The sequence below is a fragment of the Mesoplodon mirus genome, assembly GCF_964341445.2.
Source record: "Mesoplodon mirus genome assembly, chromosome: 3".
In the NCBI taxonomy this organism is placed as follows: domain Eukaryota; kingdom Metazoa; phylum Chordata; class Mammalia; order Artiodactyla; family Ziphiidae; genus Mesoplodon; species Mesoplodon mirus.
Genome location: NC_138978.1, coordinates 183,920,177 through 183,939,636, shown reverse-complemented (window position 1 = coordinate 183,939,636; position 19,460 = coordinate 183,920,177). Strand labels below are relative to the sequence as shown.

Below are 19,460 nucleotides of genomic sequence, written 5' to 3'. Positions count from 1 at the left end.
TAAGTCATTATAACACAATCAAAAGACTGTTCATAGATCAGACAAGCAATTTTGCTTTGTGCTAAACATCATAAATTATAAGTAAATATAACCACAGTTAAACAGTAATGTCACTACCATTATTATAATTTATGATTATTTAAAAATAGAATTAAAATCCGAAACACATTCAACGGCAAACAGTGGAGACATATTTTTATATTTAGAGAATAGAAAAGTCACCTTTCACTCATGAGTTCATCTGAGACTTTTTGCTCTTCGTATCCCATTTTGTCCTTATTCGTCTGGCTCGTTTCCTCACTTTCTAAGACTACTCCTTCGTCTTGGATTTTGGGTCCTTGTCTAACTATTTTCAATTTCCTCTTCTTGACTTTGTTCTTGGTAAACTCTTGACATTGGTAAGCTCTGTTGTCATTGTCCATGTCCTGATCTCTACAGCCTTCAAGGGGCTGGGTCACCGTCCGCTTGTTAGCGCTGTCCTGCGGGAGGTCCACTGCCATGCGCTTGACCTTCCTCCTCCTGCGCAGAGTTCTGTTCCCAAGGCTGTCCACAGCAAAATCAGACTCATGCCAGAGAGGCCTTTTCCCTCGAACGTTATTATTTAAGTTCGATGATGGCCTGCGCTTTGCCACTAACATTTGGTCGTCAGAGTCACTGTGATCTTTTTTATTATTATTGTGATTCTCTCTATAGTCCTTGCTTGGTTCTTCTAAACTAGAATCAGAGCCTTCACTTAAGCAGTGACTGGTCTCCCACGGGTGATGAACATTATACGACCTCCGTTTTCTCCCTCTCCGTTTCCTGGCCTGGCGTTTCAGAGGGCAAGAGATACTTCGAGAATGGTCTCCAGTTTCGGCAAATCCACCTCGAGCTTGCTCCGAGCTCTCCTCCAGGGCTGAGACAAGATCGTGAACCAGTTCTTCCATGGTTCGACTGAAATGCCTACATTTTTTTAAAGAAAGAAAAAAAATTTACATAGTCAGAGTCAACCATATTAACCTGGTTTATTGCAGCAGACAATTCATTCTAAATCTGACTAGAATTAATAGTTATTATAAAGAACTGTGTAAAAGCTGCTTAATTTTCCTATCTAAGATATTACAGTTCCAAATATTCTGACTCAAAATTTTAAGTTTTTTCTCGTATAAGTGCTTTTATTAAACACAGGAATTACTTCAAGATAGAGTAAGCATAATATCAGCAATGAAAGAGCCCAGTGATTTTATATTTTTACTGTCTAATTATGGAAAAGTTATTTCTCCTTAAATCACCATACCTTAGTCTACTCCTGTCCTTTTCCTAAAGCCAGTTTTCAGAGCAGATGTACAGAGTAAAGAGAACTTTCGCAGTCCCCCTCCACCACACACACACACACACACACACTAATTTCTAAGGAAACAAGGAAACATATAACCCTCTTCTCACCACATGCTCTACCCAGTCACTGCCATGACATGTGAGGCAGACAGAAAGATAGGCAGCTACGTTCAAGGTTTGAAATATATGTGAGAAGAAAATTTAACCAAACGCTAGGCATATATTGTATTGAGACCACACTAATCTCGCAACCGAGTGCAGCAGAAACTCTGTTTGTATTCAACCTGGAGCCCCACTGATCTAAAATGGCCCATCATTTTTCTTACCATTACTCTGAAGCAGTCTCTTAGGCCTTACAAAAACAAAAAACAAAAAACTGAAATATGTGAGAAAATCATCCACTAGTCAGCAGGGCTAAACATTAGTGTTCTTTGGGAACTTCTGTAAATTATACGGGTCCTTTCAAAACCCAACAGGGCCCAGACACATGATTTTATTTTTTAAACATTACAGGTAATTCAAATATGCACCATTCTTATGAAGATCATGAACAATCATTTCTTAAACTGAGTTCTAGAAGCACCTAGGATCAAAATATTCTCGATTATAAAGGACTGTATAGTTTCTAGAGTCTATAGCAGGGGCAGGCAAATTTTCTATAAAGGACCAAGTAGAAAATATTGTAGGCTCCACAGGCCATTAGGTCTCTGTCACAACTACTCAACTTTTCCCATAGTAAGGCCAAGATAATCATAAGAAATACGGAAATGAATGGATATGGCTATGTTCTAATAAAATTTTATTTACAAAATCAAGTGATGGCCAGCCATAGTTTGCTGACCCCTGGTCTACATACAATCTTTATAGTCTATAATTTCAGGTGTTCACAAGTTCCCTTGAACGACTTTCAACTTGATCTTTTCATTTTAATGATAACTTGAAAACAAACACATGTGTGATTCAACTGGATTTAACACTTACAATATGAAACACACATAAGGCTTCCAACACTTGAGTATTTATTATGTGCCAGGCTCATTTCTAAGTGTTTCATATGCATTACCTCATTTCATTTTCACATAATAACCCTATAAGGTGGTAGCAGAAATATACAGAAACAGAGATTTAAGGTAGGCTTGCCCAAAGTGACACATGTAGGAAGTGGGAGAAGCAGGATTCAGACCGTGGCAATCTGGTTCCAGAGCCTGAATGCTCACCCAACTGCAGCCAAGAACAGCTACACAAGTCCAGTATCTGGTTTGCATTTTTATTTATGATTGATTTAGCAGCAGGGGATACTATTTATTGTTGAGACAGATTTAATACGCATCTATGTAAAGCTGATGACTCACAGTTAAGCATTATATTCTTCTGAACAGAATAAAGGGATGAGAGACCTGAGTCAACATAAAGCACTGGGCAGTTGGGTGGTGAAAGTGAGTCGAAAAGAACCAGTGATGTAGTCCTCAGTAAAATGCATACTGTGAGCAATTAAGTAATAGGACATTGTCTTTCAGTTAATGTGGGTTTGTATTTTCCAGATCTATCTCCATTCTGAATGAATAAACAAAAAGTTTATATAGACAAACATTTTTCAAAAACATGGTGATTCAAATATATATTTTTTAAATGAAATCTGGAGGGCCTCTAAAAATTTCTTTTTGCCTTTAAAAGGTTACTCGGGTTTCAGAACACTGAATTTGATGAAGAGAAATATGCGTCACATAGGAATTAGCATTAAGCCAATACAAGGGCTACAATTCCAACTACATTGATAAGCCAAATGGATCTTATTTCAATACCTAAATGTTAATAATTGCCTTTTTTGTTTTCCATTTATTGAAGTGAGTATTTTGTTTTTTTCCTTTAACACTATTTCTTTGGAGGAAACGTAGTCTGAGAATTATTATCTCTGAAAACAATACTGTACCTTTAAAAAAAATTCACTGGAAGCCAGTTTAACATGTACTACAATAAAGATCCTTTGTCTAAAGGAAGATTCACCATCACCTGGTTCTGGAGGAATTTACTTTTTGAAGAAATAGTTTTCTTATCAATGGGTGAATGACTGGTTCTAAATAGTAATATGAACTTAATTAACTCAATGCATGAATATAATCTCCAACTAAAATTGCAGGTTATTTTGGAAGTTAAACTTTAGTGCTTTACTTTAGAAGAGAAAAATGTAATGGTCCTAACATTAGAAAAAGCTTAGCACATCAGATTTAATCTTCTGAAATTTGATACTATTCATTAATTTCATCTAAATTAATTCATTATACTGCTGTGACTAATGCAGTTTAACCAAATATAACCAATAATATTACTAAAAATGAAAGCAAAATTTCTTTATAACATTATTAAAATTGTGTCAGCCTTATCTGATTTTATATTGATTTTCTTAAGAGAAAATAAAAAATATTTTAACTAGAATAATCTAATTTATTCCATGATGTGATTCAAACATGAATCAACGAAAAAACTACTTTAAAAAGCTTTAAAAAAAAACCCTATAAAAACACAGAAAAAATACATTCAAGTGACATTCAGAGTTCAAATCACTTTTTCCCCTTTAGTTTCAACTCACCAGAGTCCTGCAAGTCAATCTCAACCAAAACTCCTGTAAATAAGCCAGTACTATTACAGCTAGTCAAGCTGCTTCACTTACACCTCTCAGGTAAAACTGGTGTTAACAAGCTTCACGGAAATAGTCATTATAAGAGACCATCACATGACCAATAGCTCATTTATTTCCTTTGCCTTGGCAGTTACTGAAGACCATTGCCCGGAAACATTTTATCCTAAAGATATTTTCCTAAGTAAGCCCTTTCTTACTGCAGGCGAAAACTGGAAATACGTAACTTTTCTGTACAAAAATCTATGTTTATTAAGCAACCATAGTTTTAAAGACTGAATTATAGTAAAATCCAGTGAATTACCACTTAGCTAATTTGTAAGTTTTATATTCATATTTATAAAACAATTTCTCTTCATTTGGAACCCAATGGAAATGAAATCTTTTGGGAATAGTTTGCACTGAGTATAATGTCTGAGAACACTTCACTAATCGTTTCCTTAAGCTAGTCCAAATGAATAGAATAAAATTACAGTCCCACTATTTATATAAAGTTGGATTTTATAAAAGGAAATGACTTGAATAGATAAGCATTTTGTTTTTTCAGGTGGTATTATATTATGCTGAGCAATCTATAAAATGTATGATCAACCCAGAAATTGATATGCCAGTTTCAGGTAAGAATATTTGGCCAAAGGTCAAGTTTGTTTGTTTGTTTGTCCTCCTCCAGGCAACATTAAACATCCAGTAAAATGAGTGAATTTCTTTCCTTGGCTTCCTTTAACACCAAGTTCTAATTAATTCAGAAAAGGGCTTCCTAAACAATGTATGCTCTAGAGTGAGGAAGATCAGTTAATGTAGAAAACACTGCACTGAGTTTAAGGGTTTTTTCGAATGTTTTTGGTTCAAGGAAGAAGAATCAGGAAGCTGCCCTAGTCCTAAGTTACTGCTCCTATGTCCTCAAAGAACTGACAAGTTGACCGAAGAACCAAGGGCCTCAAAGGGAGTCAACAACGTAGAGCCAGGCATAGCAGGAGTTGAAGTCCAAAAAGCCCAGAAAACAAATTCCCCCCAATAACCAACAACTAACCATTCTGTCAATGATTATTACTTTTTTGAAGCCTGTATTGGCAATAACTACTATTCCTAGAAGGCAAAAATATAGCATATATAGGAAAATTAGGGAATAATTTCCTTTTCTGGATACCGATAAAATAACTATAACAAGAGGATGGACATGTGTGTCTACTGAATAAACCCACCAAGTTCATTATAAAACAAAAATCTTCCAGGTATACCTAAAGGGTAATTGACTACAGCTTTCACATATCTAGTTAAGGAAAAAAAAATTAAATACTCTTTACCACCTTGTACATGGTAAAATTCTCATCTTCATCTCTGTAAAAGATTAGATCTTCTACAAAGTTAAGTAATTTTAGGAGTGGAGTGCTAAAAGGTACCTATTGCTAAATACAACTGTTCAATTGGCTTCAAAAATTAAAGGGAATAACGATTTACGTGTTAAATTCTGTATGAATAAAAATTCAGTGAGTACAAAAACACTGAACCAACAGTACATAGTCAAGAACTATGCTGATGAATATAGACTATTACTACCACAAGCTTAAGAAGAAAATAGTTTTGGAATTAGCATGCCTTGATATTCATGTTAGCTTTTACTTAAGATAGGAAAGTTTGGTTGGTCCTAAAAGTATATAGCAAATAGCCAAACAGATTAAAATGAACACATTATAGTGTAGACCATGACCATGGGAGACTAAACAGGCAAATGATGAGCCTTCAAAATGCCACATCAAGGGCTAAATTTTATGACTAATTTAACAAAATATGATCCATAAGAATGTTCTAAAGTTTGATTAAGATTTCTGCTGCTCATAGGAATTTACAGATTTCCTTCCTTAATGGTAATATTATTTGTTCAAACAAGTCTTTATCTCAGTCTAGTAACCTATTAAGAGATTACATCTTCAATTTTCTCTATTTATGTATTTTGGGACAGATCATAGGAAATTAAGAATAACTCTAACATTAAATGGTAACACTTGGGCTAGTTTAGAAATTCCTTGACACATCTATATAAACCATTAACTATAAGTAATCTTCTCTCTTTTTTAAAAAAGTAGCATGGGGGGGGAATCTATCTTATTCTGAAACATGCAAATGATTAATTATAACTTTATATTGACACTAGGCAATAGTGTCAATAGAATAGAATTCTATTCTATTCTAATAGTGAATTCTAATAGAATTCACTGGGGGAAAAAAAGGCTGGGAGGAAACTGTAGAGAACATGAGCTTTAAGAGTCAAAGCAAGAATCTGGAAGCTAAATTATACTATAGTCATCAGCCAGAGGACCTTGGACAAATTACTTATCTTTTGATGCTGTTTCTTCATCATAAAAATGTGTATGACTATCTTGTAGGGATTCTGTGAGGATAAGAATGGGTACTTATGTGTGAGAGCAGTTATTTCATCTTTCAACAACAACCTCTACACACAAATAAGAGGAAATTGTTATTGAAATATCAAATCATTCTTCTTTTGAGGTACAAAGTATACTATGAATCCTGAGTATGTCATAATAAAAGCTAAGACCATCAACTTTTCTGAGTTCTTGAACCTCTCTGAATGACGGTGAGAGAGGAGTTAACAGACATTTGTAAAAATCTTGCATAGGATTTCAAGAAATTTAAGCACTTCCTTAAAGACTTTTATCTGTTAAAAAAAAACAAAACAAAAAATCTCAGGTTAAAAAAAATTAATGCTGTGTATTTGACCTACTCCTATCCTAATAACATACAGATATAAGAAAAAAAAAGATGAAAGGATATCATCCTTCCAAGTTAAGAGCCACAAGGTTCGCCACCAAACAGAAAAACTTATTTCCCATGATGGGAGCAAAAGTTCTACTGACTTGCACTCAACTGGAGGTGTTGCTGGCAGTCACTACTTTGTTACTTCTGTCACCACGGGAACCCCCAGAAAGCTTTCTTTCCTCCTTACCCTAGCAACGTGACAAAAAACAGTTCATACATGGCTTTACCAAAAAAAAAAAATCGAATTCTATTTTTCCAAATAGTGATTTTTCTAATTCTATTTTCCAAATAGTGATCTAATAAGGCAGCTCATTCATTATTTAAATTTGAAGATCATTCTTTTGATTTTTTTTTCATTTAACAACTTCAAGAGTCATTCAAACTTCTTTCCTTATACAGTAAACACTTTCAAAAAGTAAACTATTGAATAAAAAACTGCGTAAGGAAATAAAGTCAAAGTCTAAAACAAACAATGTAAAGCCTAAAAAATAATTCATAACAATTCTTGCTAACAAGCATATATTAAAGTGCATCTAGGCAACCTTCTAATATTTAGGAAATGAGTCTCATGCACTGCTCATACATGGTGACTACTCAATATTTTTGAATATATTCTTAATTCCTAGAAAAGGAATGAGAATGAAGACAACTGAATATTAATTACAAGTACCTAGCATAATGCTTGGCACATAACAGATGTTTTTAAAAAGTCTGCTGGATGAACAAACCAATCAATGACAATGAATGAACAAACAACAAAGGAAATATATGACTTGACTGAAAATTTGAACAATCCAGATTTCAAATTACAGAAACCTGACTCAGACAAACCTGACAGTATGAAACTGAGTTCAAGACAAAAGGCAAAAAAAAAAAAAAAAAGCAGTTATTTAAAAAGCACATTTTCACTATGCAGTTTTCCAGAACTAAAGAAAATCAAAATAGCAAATAGAAATGAAATGATAGAAGAAAAGGTCCAGAATCAATAGTTTATTTGTAATGGGCTTTCTTTTAAAGCAAAGCCACATAAAGTGAAATAAATAGATACTATAGCTCAGTAGATCAATAATGATTCAATAGTTTCATTATCAAGAACTAATTTAAAAAATCTGTTCAGTTCAACCTTCAAAATCTTTCCAAAAAAAACCCCTCAGAAATTGACTTTAAATATAAATCACTAATAAAGTAAAAAGTAATAAAGTGTGTCAAAATTCTAAATGTGATTTGTCCATTAAATGAATCAAATTTTTAAAGGCAGGTTAACATTTTAAGTACCAAAATAGATACTTTTTGGACCCTACTTTCAAAATTGTATGTGAATGAGGTGGCAGGAAGAGAAGATAGACATTCCCAGCTATAAAGATTTTATAAAAATATAATATGAACTACTTATAATAACTTGCACAAAAAACATATATTTCCTGACACACACAAAAAATAGAACTTTTGTTATTTAATTGTATAAAACTTTTCTTCCTTAGGCTTTTAAATTATAAAATATCAGTTCTACCTTTTAACAAACTATTAAGAAAGAGAGGAATCATCTACATTTACCCATGTGGTGCCTGAAAATTGAAAAAACAGCCTGGACATTGGAGAAAAAGTTGGTCAAGATGGGAGTTAGATACATCAAGAATTCTAGCCTGGTTAACGAATCTGGGCATATACTTTCCGGTTTATATACTCTTTGTGATATGGTATCTCAATCGGACACATAGGCAGTATGCTAGGAGAGTTAAGAATTTTTTTTTTTTTAGATATACTGGAATCATACTGCAAATATGATACTTGGGTGTATATTTAAACTACATCTTCTCCTGTCTCACCACCTCTAAAATGCAAAAAATAATAGCACCTACCTCAAAAAACTTGCAAGAGATGATACATGTACTTAAAACCCGGCACCAAATAACTGCTTAGTAGTAGCATCCCTAGTGGCACTGATATTTTGTCACCGGCATAAAACACACAGGCATAGTACAGGCAAATGTATGATCAATGAATGAAAAAGACAATTCCATTACGAAATTTTGAATAAAGTGATGGTTGCACAGATGAACTAGAAAAAAGGGATCCAAATTTCTGGAACACACTCATTCTGTCAAATCAGGCATGATTTAAGAATTCCATTCAAAAACCCTGATAACATGCCAGGCACTATGTTATACTCTGGTGCTATAAAAAAGGATGAATTCCATGTCAAGTAAAATAGAGAACTAAAAGAGGGTTTCTCTATATTATAAAGAGGTACCTAACCATGAATTGGGTGGAAGGTGGAAGGGTGAGAAAGGAGTTGAAAGACTCATACTTTTAAATTAAATAGTCATTTATCGCACAAATCAGTATCACTATAACAAGAGCAGACCAGTCTACAGAGCACATTTTGTCTCCCCCCCCCTTAAATAGATGCTTAATGGTGAAACATTAAGAAAGGTACCCTGGAGAGGGAACCCTGAGGTGATGGAAATGTCCCATATCTTGTTTTGTGTTGTGGTTACACAGTGTATACAACTGTCAAAACTAAAAATACTAAACACTTGAGAACTACGTGTTTTATTGTATGCTCATTGCTTCACCATTAAAAAAAAAAAGGCTCATTTTAAAAAAAAAGTGTTATTTTTCTCACAGGAAAATATGAGCATTTAAAAGGAGCATAACCAAGATAATGGCTATAGTACCTTGTGCTATACAGTATATCCTTGTTGCTCATCTATTTTATACATAGTTGTATGTCTTCAGCCCATGTCCCTAATTTGCCCCTCCGCATTATCTTGTAATAACTTTCAATGGAGTATAATCTGTAAAAGTACTGAATCACAATGCTGGACACCTGAAACTAATACAATATTGTACATCAACTATATTTCAACTAAGACAATTTTTTAAAAAGGAGCATAAACAAGTCTATATTCATTATAAAATGAACTACAGAATGATATGATCTCATTCAAAACATTTTAGGCAAGATATTCTTTTAACTTTTCAGTGATAGGTGATGCAAAAGAAATTCTTCAGATCACAGGCTACTAGAATCCCCCATATTCTCATTTGCTGCAGATCTAGGAATGGACAGACATGTTACAGCTGCATTTCACCTGTTGTTCAACAGTTTACGTTTGAGAACAGTCAGTGGAAATTTTGCTTCTTTCACTGTTAGTCTTAGGTAGACTTGGAGGAAAAGGGTTTGGGAGAAAAACAAGACCGGAATTACAGAGCTTTCAACTAGAAATCCAAAACCCAGCTTCTAGCTCTAGGACTAAAGGATACATGGCAACACTGGACAAGTCACTTAACTATTCTGTGCCTCTGATAATCTCCTAGCATAGGGCTGTCATAAAGATAAAGTGTGTGTATTTGTGAAAGCACTCTGACAAGTCAAAGCAGTCTATTATTCTAAAGTGGAGTTGGTGGTATGATACTGTAGTGGAACTCCAAATTTAATCCTGACATTTACATGTTCTCAAGGGACACCCCATGCACATCTTATTTGAACTAGAATGGAACGTTCAAGGGCAGAAACTGGTAGGTTACTCCTACTCCAAAAACCCGGCGTAGGAAGGCGAAGTCTCCTCCACTACTAAACTTCCAGGAGTCTAGATTTCTGGGATTTGATCTTCCAAAGCACCTGGGATAATCTAGTAAATTTAAAAAGGCAAATGAGGAAATAAGGCCTATATTAAGGTACATTCTTCTCTACCCTTGTCTTGTCAACAATCAATGAGGAAATGAATTGCTCCTGGAATACAGAAAGGTTCAAGCCTAAATTATCGTGGCGTGGTAGACAAGCCATCAGCAAGCATTAACTGTATTCCTTCGCAAATCTTTAGCACACACCTCAACGCCTTCAAATTGCGTCCATCCCAGGCACGAGTGAGAGCAAGGCCTAAAGGTCTTCAGATCATCCATCACAACTCCCTCCCCCTTCCATTCCAGGTCCAGCGGCCTCCGGCCGTCACACCCTTTCCAAATCTCCCATCCCCTGGGCCGCCAGCCTCACCAGCTGTTCCCGACGGCTGGAGCTCCGATCGGTTGGCGCCCGGCGGCCCCGAACATTAACGACACCCAGGAGCCTGGCCTCGAGGCTCAGGCCCGAGAACAGACTCCAACTACCACAGCACCAGCGGCTTCCCAGGAGCAGTTCAGCATTTTGAGCTGAGCTTCCGGAAGCCGACTGGAGGCGGAAACCGGATGCCAGGAGCAACCATTAGCTCTCCTCCTCGCCCTCACGCCAGCTTCCTTCTCCGAGAATCTCCTCCTTTTGCTCGGAGAAGACATAGAAGCCAATAATTTGAAATTTTTCATAAGCAAAATTTCTTAATTTTTCTTTCTAGTCTTCCGGAAACTGAAACAGTGTGAGGGAGAAAATGTAAAGTCAACGAAAAGTTGAACCCCCGGGGCCAGCGGAATGGTTTAGCCCGGTTGCCTAGGAGACCGAGAGTAACTCCAGTGGTGCAGCTGGCGCGCTGAGGCTATGGCCACGTTAGCCCGGCTGCAAGCTCGGTCGACGACTGTAGCACGTCAGTACTACTACAGGAACAGGTAGGGCATCAACTGGGGGAGCGCGAAAAGGCCTGGCTTCATCCCCAGCCCGTTATTCCTCAACAGGAGCTTCCTGTGAGCAAATTCCCTAACTCGCTGAGTACCACCCACTTCTCTTCGTCATTTGTGGGCTGCAAACAGAATCGCAAATTTAAAAGTAGTGTTAGCATACAGGGGGATTATAGATACAGGGAGCCATGGTTAGCAGCTGGAGATGATTTTTAAAATTCCAGTATAAATAAACTTGTAAAATGAAGTGTTTTCCTTTGACATCATCACTCCACAATGTGATGAAACCTGTGTCATCCTTGTAGAAGGATTAATGGCCTGACTGGGGTCGCCCAGGCTCCTTAGCTGGGTGAGCTCAGAGTATCCCCCATCTACCTGGGGATGTGAACCTCCATTATGTCACAAATATCATTGAATTCAACTGTTCTGTGACTCAATTGTCTTCCCGAAGTGACAGTACCTAAACTATTCTGACAGGATAATCAGTACCAATATGTTAATTAATAGAAGAGGGCTAAGGAAGACACTAGTGGCCTTATCCATCTCTCTACACCTAATCTTCTCCCTAGTGGTTCATTTGAACACTGGACTTCTGGAAGCAGTGCCTCAGGAGATTTTCCAACTTAAGAAAAAATCCAAAAAAAGTAAATCAGACCACAGTAGAAGATAGTGACACGCTAGACCAATGGAAAACGTGCCAAGAAGACAGAATCTTGCTGAGCTATTCTTATTCTAACAGTTTTCTCACCTACTACATTCTTAGAGCACCGTGTACCTTTTACAGCACTTGATCACAATTTAATTTTACATTCTGTTGTGAGATTATATATGAGATATATAAGTATCATCCCTCTTAGCTGCACAATAATTACTTGTCTAATAATTCCATAAATGAATCTTTCAATCAATCATTGGTCCTGGTTTACATAAGTGTATGAAAAATAGCTAAAGACAGAAATTATGTATTATCTATAATTATAGATAAATTATGTGGAAGGTCCTGTATTTATGACATAGATATCTAAAAGAAATAAATTCCATCCCTCTGATGTTCATAGCCTAATATGGAATATAGGCATTTAAAAGATAATTACAACAGAGCAAGCATGAACAGGAAGGGAAATGACTAACATTTCTTGAGCACTGATTATATGCTGGGCATTGCATTAAGAACTTTTCCATACAATATTCATTTGGTTTTCACAACTTTACAAGTTAATGTATTAATCTATATTTTTAGAGCTTGAGAACAGTGTTCTAGAAAAGCTTGGTGAAGTGTCCTGCAACTGCAAACAGACATAATTTTTTTCTAAAGATTTCAGTGTTAATCTTTGTCCCCATCTCCTGACTTTTGACAATGGACACATTTTCCCCAAGCTGGAGATGGTCTGGAGAAAAAACTAGGGCTATACAAAGGCCTTGATGAGAATAGGCTGGCAGTCCTTCCATTTCATTTATTATTATTATTAATATTTTCAGTATGAAGGAGAGTCTCTAAAGATCACAAAGGAATCAAAACTTCCAAGTTTGCCTAGTTTTAAAAAAAAGGGTATTGATTAGCATAGGAGCAAAAACCATATAAAATGTTAGTATATGAAAAAATAAACGGGCAAGTTCCTTAAGAAATGGTTGTCATTTCTCATCTGTTATTGACTAGATTAGTTCTTTTGCAAACTTCAGTGTACATCAGAATCACCTGAGGGTCTTGGTAAAATGCAGATTCTGATTCAGTGGGTCTCAGTTATGGCCAGCAAATCTGCATTTCTCACAAGAGTTCCTGTCAGGCCCCATTTTGCATAAAAAGGGAGACTTTGTAAAAAAAAAAAAGGTGTATGGGCCTATCGTTTAATTTGTAAACATCCATACATGTTATATATTTATTCCTTCTTTACATGAGGCAAAGAACATGAGATTCAGATGGATTGATAATTTGTATGAGGTCATACAGCTACTAAGTCTCAAAACCAAAAAACCCAACTCTAAGGCTTATGCTCTTCACTACCATACTAGACAAGATTTTCTTCCCACTACACTGGTTTTGATGAATTAACTGACAGGAAGCACCAAGATCCAGAAATCCAAATGGCATGAGCATACTGTTTCAACTCCATTAGCATGTAGGCACCAGAGTTGGAAGAAACAATTTTAATTCTTCTTGGTTTGTTTTAATGTCTTCTATGATGGTAACAAGACAGTGGCAAAAATGTTTCTACCTAACAGCTGGCACCAGATTGCCTCTGAAGTTGAAATATGACTTTGCTGGGAAAAATATACTATGACTAAGTGCTTAGATTAGCACCTGAATCCTCCAGGGCCTGGGTGTCCACCCAGGAAGAGAGAAGCTTCTCTGCCTAACATAGGGGAAAGATGTGGAATTCCAAGAAGTGAAAAGCAAATATGGTGGTAGCTGATGTGATAAGAAAGCTAGGGGCACGGATAGAGTTGTGCATTATCAAACCTGTCCAAGCCCTTTGGGAAGTTGCTCCCACAAGCAATGTTTGGTGGGCACTCATGTTTGGTGGTCTGCTCATCAAAGAGACTGAATATTGTGTCTAGGATGTTACAGGGTGGCACAAAGATACTACACAGTTGTTATTTGACTAAGTGTTGGCTGTTTTTTTTTTTAAACTTTCACTATAACTTCCTAGTTTCATTTCTATTCTTCTGAATTACTGAGATTTCTTTGGGACTTATTGGTCATTTATACTATCCTATTCGTGGAAAGAAGAATTTGGTATATGTTCATTAATCATATTGTTCATTTTCCCCATATCCTTATTGAAATTTCATCTAGTTGATCTGTCAAATGCTAATAGGAATGAGTTCAAAATGTCCCTCTTTCACTGAATTCCACTGAGCTTCCACTGTGTGGTATCCTTTTATGTCGTGTTATTTAGCTTATATATGTGTCCTGGTGTGTGTCTCTTCATTATTGGCTATATATTGGTCTTTTTTGAATGTGCAAAATGTTTCACCTTTGAATCCTACTTGCAATTTTTAAAAATTATTTTTATTATTTCTTTAAACAGATTTAATGCAGTAACATACAACTTGTAATATTAATATTGATCCTCTTATCTGATCTGAGTTAATCATATCGTTTTTGTATATTTCTCTTCACAAACAGCACATTTTAGGGTTTTAAATAACTAGAACCCAGGAAATTTGTGATGGGTTAAGTTCGTTTCTTTATGTTTAATGTAATTTTTTATTTTATATTGGAGTATAGTTGATTTACAATGTTGTGTAATTTCAGGTGTACAGCAAAGTGATTCATTTCTACATATACATATTGATATACAGGCATTTTACATGTTCACCCTATGTTAAGCTACTTTTTAATTCTTGTCCCTCTCTGTCATGACTTCTCATGTAGAAGCTGTGTTTTATTTTTTTTTTTTAGATTTTAATATTATTCAGAAGGGAACTTATTTCTCACATTTCTTATGAGAACCTAATGCACGCTACTTAGATTCTCAATGCTATATTTATGAATTAAATATTCACTGAATAAATATGAATGGAACACCTATTATGTGCTAAGGACTGTTCTAGGTATTGAGGATAAAGCAGTGAACAAAAGAGTCATGAGGGAGACAGAACATAAATAAACTTACATAGAATATTTTGTCTTGGGGTGATTGTAACCAAAAAGAATAAAGCAAGGTAGGGTGAGCAAAGCATGAACAAACATCCTGTTTAAATAGAGTGGTCTGAGGATGCTCCTCTGATCAGGTAATATTTGAACAGAGTCCTAATAAAAGTGGATGAGCAGGCCTACTAGATAGGGATCTCAGGGATGATCCTTCAGGAGCTGTAACATCAAGTGGTATGGCCTTGTTGTCAGAAGCCTGCATGAATGTGTTGCAGCACAGGGTTGGAAGCCAGATCATTTGGGGCTTTTAAGCCATAGTAAGGATATTGGATTCTACTCTGATTAAGATAGGAAGTCATAGGGGATTTTCAGTAGAGGAGTGACTTGATCTGACTTCTGTCTTTAAAAATAAATAATGAAGAAAACTCCAAACTTATTTTGAAATTGGTAGAGCATTTTGATTTTGTTTTCTTTTTTCTGCTTTCCTCCTCCAATTCCATCGTTGATTAGTTTAACTCTTTGTGGCCTGTTTTGCTTGTTAGGAAAATTTAAGTCAAATTTGCCTTTATGAGAAAAATAAATAAGATTTGAAATCATTTTAAACCGTATATAGTTTTCTAAAGGTATATAAGCAGAAATTAACCTAATATATGTCAAAATCTCTTTTAACTAACTTAGCTGAAGGGTATGTGTAGGGGAATATTGAGAAAGCAGTTGCTCAGGAAGAGGGCTAGAAGTTCTACAGAGACACTGTAGAGACCAAGTGGCTAACTCAAATTTCCAGATCCCTTACCCTCTGAAACGGGACATGGGGAGTGCGTGACGATAGAGAGAAGGGAGTAGAAAGAGAAATAAATGCAGTTGAATATCTGGTATGTGCTGAGAACTCTGTTAAGTGCTTTCACAGATATTATTTTATCTTGACTTTCACAGTAATCATATGAAGTGATTTTTATTATTCCTACTTTACAACGGAGGAAAATGAGATCTTAAAAGTGTAAGTTACTTGTTCAAAAAGATCAAAGATCTAATGAAGTTTGATTCATCTCAGTCCAAACCTTATGCGTGGAGTATGGGGACTTTAAATCAAGTGCCTGCATGGAATTAGGTACATCAAATACATAAGGTCTAACCTGCCTTTCTAAGGTCAAGTTGAGGAAAGGGAAACACCTGGTATGGCAAGTACTCTCCAGTACAAGAACAGCGATTTACCTGGACTTCATTACCTTGTGTCAACCTAAAGTATAATATTCCTTAAGTTGGCCTGATTCTGGAATCCATTATTCCCATAAACAAAATCAACTTGTTTCTAACTCCAACATAGTCAAAGGTTCCTGACTGCATTCTTAGTCTAATTAATTGGTTTGATATCCTTGACTTTGGACAATCATCTTGGTCCTAGTAACCTAAAGATTGTAAATAGCACTTAGTTGGATAGACACGAGTCTCTTCCTCTGATTCTAATTAGTTGCTGATTTTTCTGTTCAGTGGGACTCAATTCTGACCAGTAAAATTTAGCAAGCCTTCTGCCAAGCATACAAGGATGATTTATGCCAGAGTGCAGGAACAGTTGAAATCCTAATTCTGTGTTACTTTAGGCTTAAACTTAAGCTCATAAATTTATACTCTTAACCTACTTAAACACTTTAAATATCAGCTTTCTCATCTGTAAACAAGGCAATAATGCCTATTGAGATGTCAACTAAGAAAATTAAATGATTTTTTGTCACATTAGTTAGCACCCAGTAAAATCATAATATTAAAGGAAATCACAACAGGAGGGCAAAGAATAAAATTCATACGATCAACTCATTGGATATAAGAAAGGCAGTTGATAAATTTATTTATGAGTATTTTTCTTTTCTTTATAAAAGTTTTAAAAATTTTGATATATTATGTACATTTAATGAAGTACATAAACTATAAGTGTACGGCTTAATAACTTTTACGTATGTGTATACCCGTGTAACCATCATTCAGATAAAATTCTCAAGTTAAAAAATCTTTATAAATGAGAAATAAAGGGAAATGTGCTTATAATAAAGAATATGTTTCTAAAACCAATAGCCAACATCATGTGTATTGATGAAATACAATATCGATAGTTCCATTTAATTCAAAAACAAGAGAAAAATACACATTAATTCTACTATTTGGAATCTTTTTCTGGAAATTGTAGCCAATACTGTAATAAAAGAAAAAAAGAAATATTTATTAATAAATATTAGAAGGGAAGAAGTAAAGTTGGTTACAGATCATGAAATTATAAAGCTGAGAAAATGCAAGATAATCTACTTTAAAAACTCTTAGAAATAAAATGAATTTGATAAAGTGTCTGATTACAAGGTAAATCTAGAAAAATCAGTAACTCTTCTTGGTACCAGCAATAACTAGATGAGGAATTAGATCAGAAGACATACTAAGCACTTATGTATACTTCTCCTTTGATTCCATTCAAAATACAGTTAAGTGTAAAAAAAATTTTAAAGACTAAATCTACAAAATTTTAAGAAGGAAAAAGCATGCAATTAGTAGACCAGTAATTTTGAAGAATTTCTAGAAAACAAAAATTCAGTAGGAAGAAGGAGAGATAGGAGTCTAAGCCAGCAGCTCTTATTCTTTTCTCCCTTGCACATTTGTGTTTAGACAACTCAGTTTTCAAAATAAGGGAAACACAGCTATAAGGACCAAGAACCCCACTGCTTAGAGAGAAGCCTGCATCTGGTAGAGTCCACAGATGATGCAGATACTAGTAGGACCTCTGGTATGTCTCCAAAATCGGCTACCAAAAGCTTGAAGAATCACTTCTGAGAATGAATGGCTTCTTTTCTTTGACCATGGAAGCTCTGGAATCCTCCTGACCTGAAATTGGTCTAACGAATACCTATGCCTCAGGCACCAAAAGAGAGATCTCAGTTCTCCAACATGTTCACTGCTGGCTCATTGAACAGAAAATGTTTTTACAGTAACTTTTACTGCCTGTCAGTACACTACTGCCCTAGTGACCTGAGCAGGCAGTCCTGCCTAGATATCAACCAATTGAATATCTATCAACATAAATAGGCAGAGAAAATTCATAAGCCATACAAGGGAACTTTAGTTTGGAGGAAGGAGATTAAGCTAAGAAGCCAGAAGAGGTGGCTACTGTGGAGTTAGAACTAATGGAAGACACAGATGTAAACTTTAGTAAAAATATAATGAGAACTTTTACAGAAATAAAATTAGAGAAAAAAAATTACTGGAACCACCAATTAAAATTCTTTTCAGCTTAAAAATGTAAGAAATCAATTAAAAATAGGATAGTCATAACTGAAATATAAATGTTTCAGGAAAGCAATGTGGTAGACATATCTATGGGACTTAGTATATGAATAATAGTCACTGCAGAATATGGAGTAGGAATGGGAAGGAGATAGATTAATAATAAAGAAATACTAGAAGAAAATGTTCCTAAACTGAAGAATGAGTGTGGCTTTGAATTGAAAGGACTGTCTGAGTCCTAGACAGGATTTTCTTTTGGAAGACGTACTTCTTAGATGGTATCTATCCAAGGGTACAGAAAAAATTTTACAAGCTTCTAATATAAATAGGAAAGAGAAAAGTGATTTGCTAAGGAAAGAGTCCAGCATTGGATGGCTCATATGCAACACAGAGACCTAGAAAAGGACAATAATTATTGATTATTCAAGGTAACAACTAAAAATCCTAAACCTAGCAAAGATCTTATTCATTCTTTTGATGAGATATTTTTAGACATGTAAAGACTCAGAGTTACATCATCCATGTACCCAACCTGAGGAAATGTTCTCTAGAAAGTACTCTGTGTAATCAAATTAAAATTAAATCATAACAAGGATTTGAGGATAGGGGAAGAACAAAAGAAGTAACAGAAACAATGATGAACAATTATACTTGTATGTAGTATTTATGGTTAAATTTAGATAAGCATTGTGGTGCTGAGATTTATGAGATACCCCTTATTCTACGCAGTTTAAAGAATCCAATTGGCACTTTCAGTATTCTTCCTAGACATCTTGGTGCAGGGTCAAAAAGTCATTAGTACATTTTCAATCAACAAGCAGTTACAGGCAACAGTCCTGCTAATTGTGTCACTAATACATAATGCAGGTACTTCTTTATTTAGCTTCTAATCTGTTACCTCTCCACTATTCTAGCCTAAATTGTCTCTTTAGTGGCCTTAAGAACTCCTCCACTGGCTCCCCCATCACCTACTCCCAAAACCAATACATATATTTTAGGTTTATGGTAATGTCTACCATACTATCTTTCAGTTTTCTATGTAGTCAAATTAGTCAATCTATTTCTCTGGCTTTTGGGAATTTTAGCCTATTTTGGAAGAGTCTTTTCCAGCCCATGATTATAAGAAAATTATCTGTATTTACTGATAATATTTAAAAGTTTTATTACATTTTTCCTTCACCCTTTATGCAGTTATATTTCTATGCATGTATTGTGTGAGATAATAACTTAATTTTTTTCTGTAGACATACAGTTGTCTCAACACCATTTATTGAACTATCCACACTTTCCTTAGTAATTTTAAATTTTGCATGATAAATAAAGGGG

General features: G+C 35.2%; 2 protein-coding genes across 8 annotated transcripts in view; one reads left to right on the top strand and one right to left on the bottom strand.

Annotated features, from left to right (window-relative positions):
- The window catches only part of GPATCH2 (G-patch domain containing 2), a 168,119-nt gene extending 157,232 nt beyond the window's left edge, over window positions 1-10,887 (bottom strand). For all 7 annotated transcript variants that reach the window (XR_014293526.1, XM_082615482.1, XM_082615485.1 and 4 more), the window contains exons 1-2: window positions 10,728-10,887; window positions 223-942 (exon numbers count right to left, since the gene is read on the bottom strand). Coding sequence is in view for 6 of the 7 variants with exons in the window: in XM_082615482.1 (XP_082471608.1) it covers window positions 223-942; window positions 10,728-10,783 (776 nt within the window). In the remaining variant the exon portion in view is untranslated. The remainder of the gene's footprint in view (window positions 1-222; window positions 943-10,727) is intronic.
- Window positions 10,888-11,167: 280 nt separating this feature from the next.
- SPATA17 (spermatogenesis associated 17) overlaps window positions 11,168-19,460 on the top strand; it is a 180,153-nt gene continuing 171,860 nt past the window's right edge. Inside the window, exon 1 of the mRNA XM_082616091.1 lies at window positions 11,168-11,269. Coding sequence (XP_082472217.1) covers window positions 11,202-11,269 — 68 coding nt within the window. The 5' untranslated portion in view covers window positions 11,168-11,201. The remainder of the gene's footprint in view (window positions 11,270-19,460) is intronic.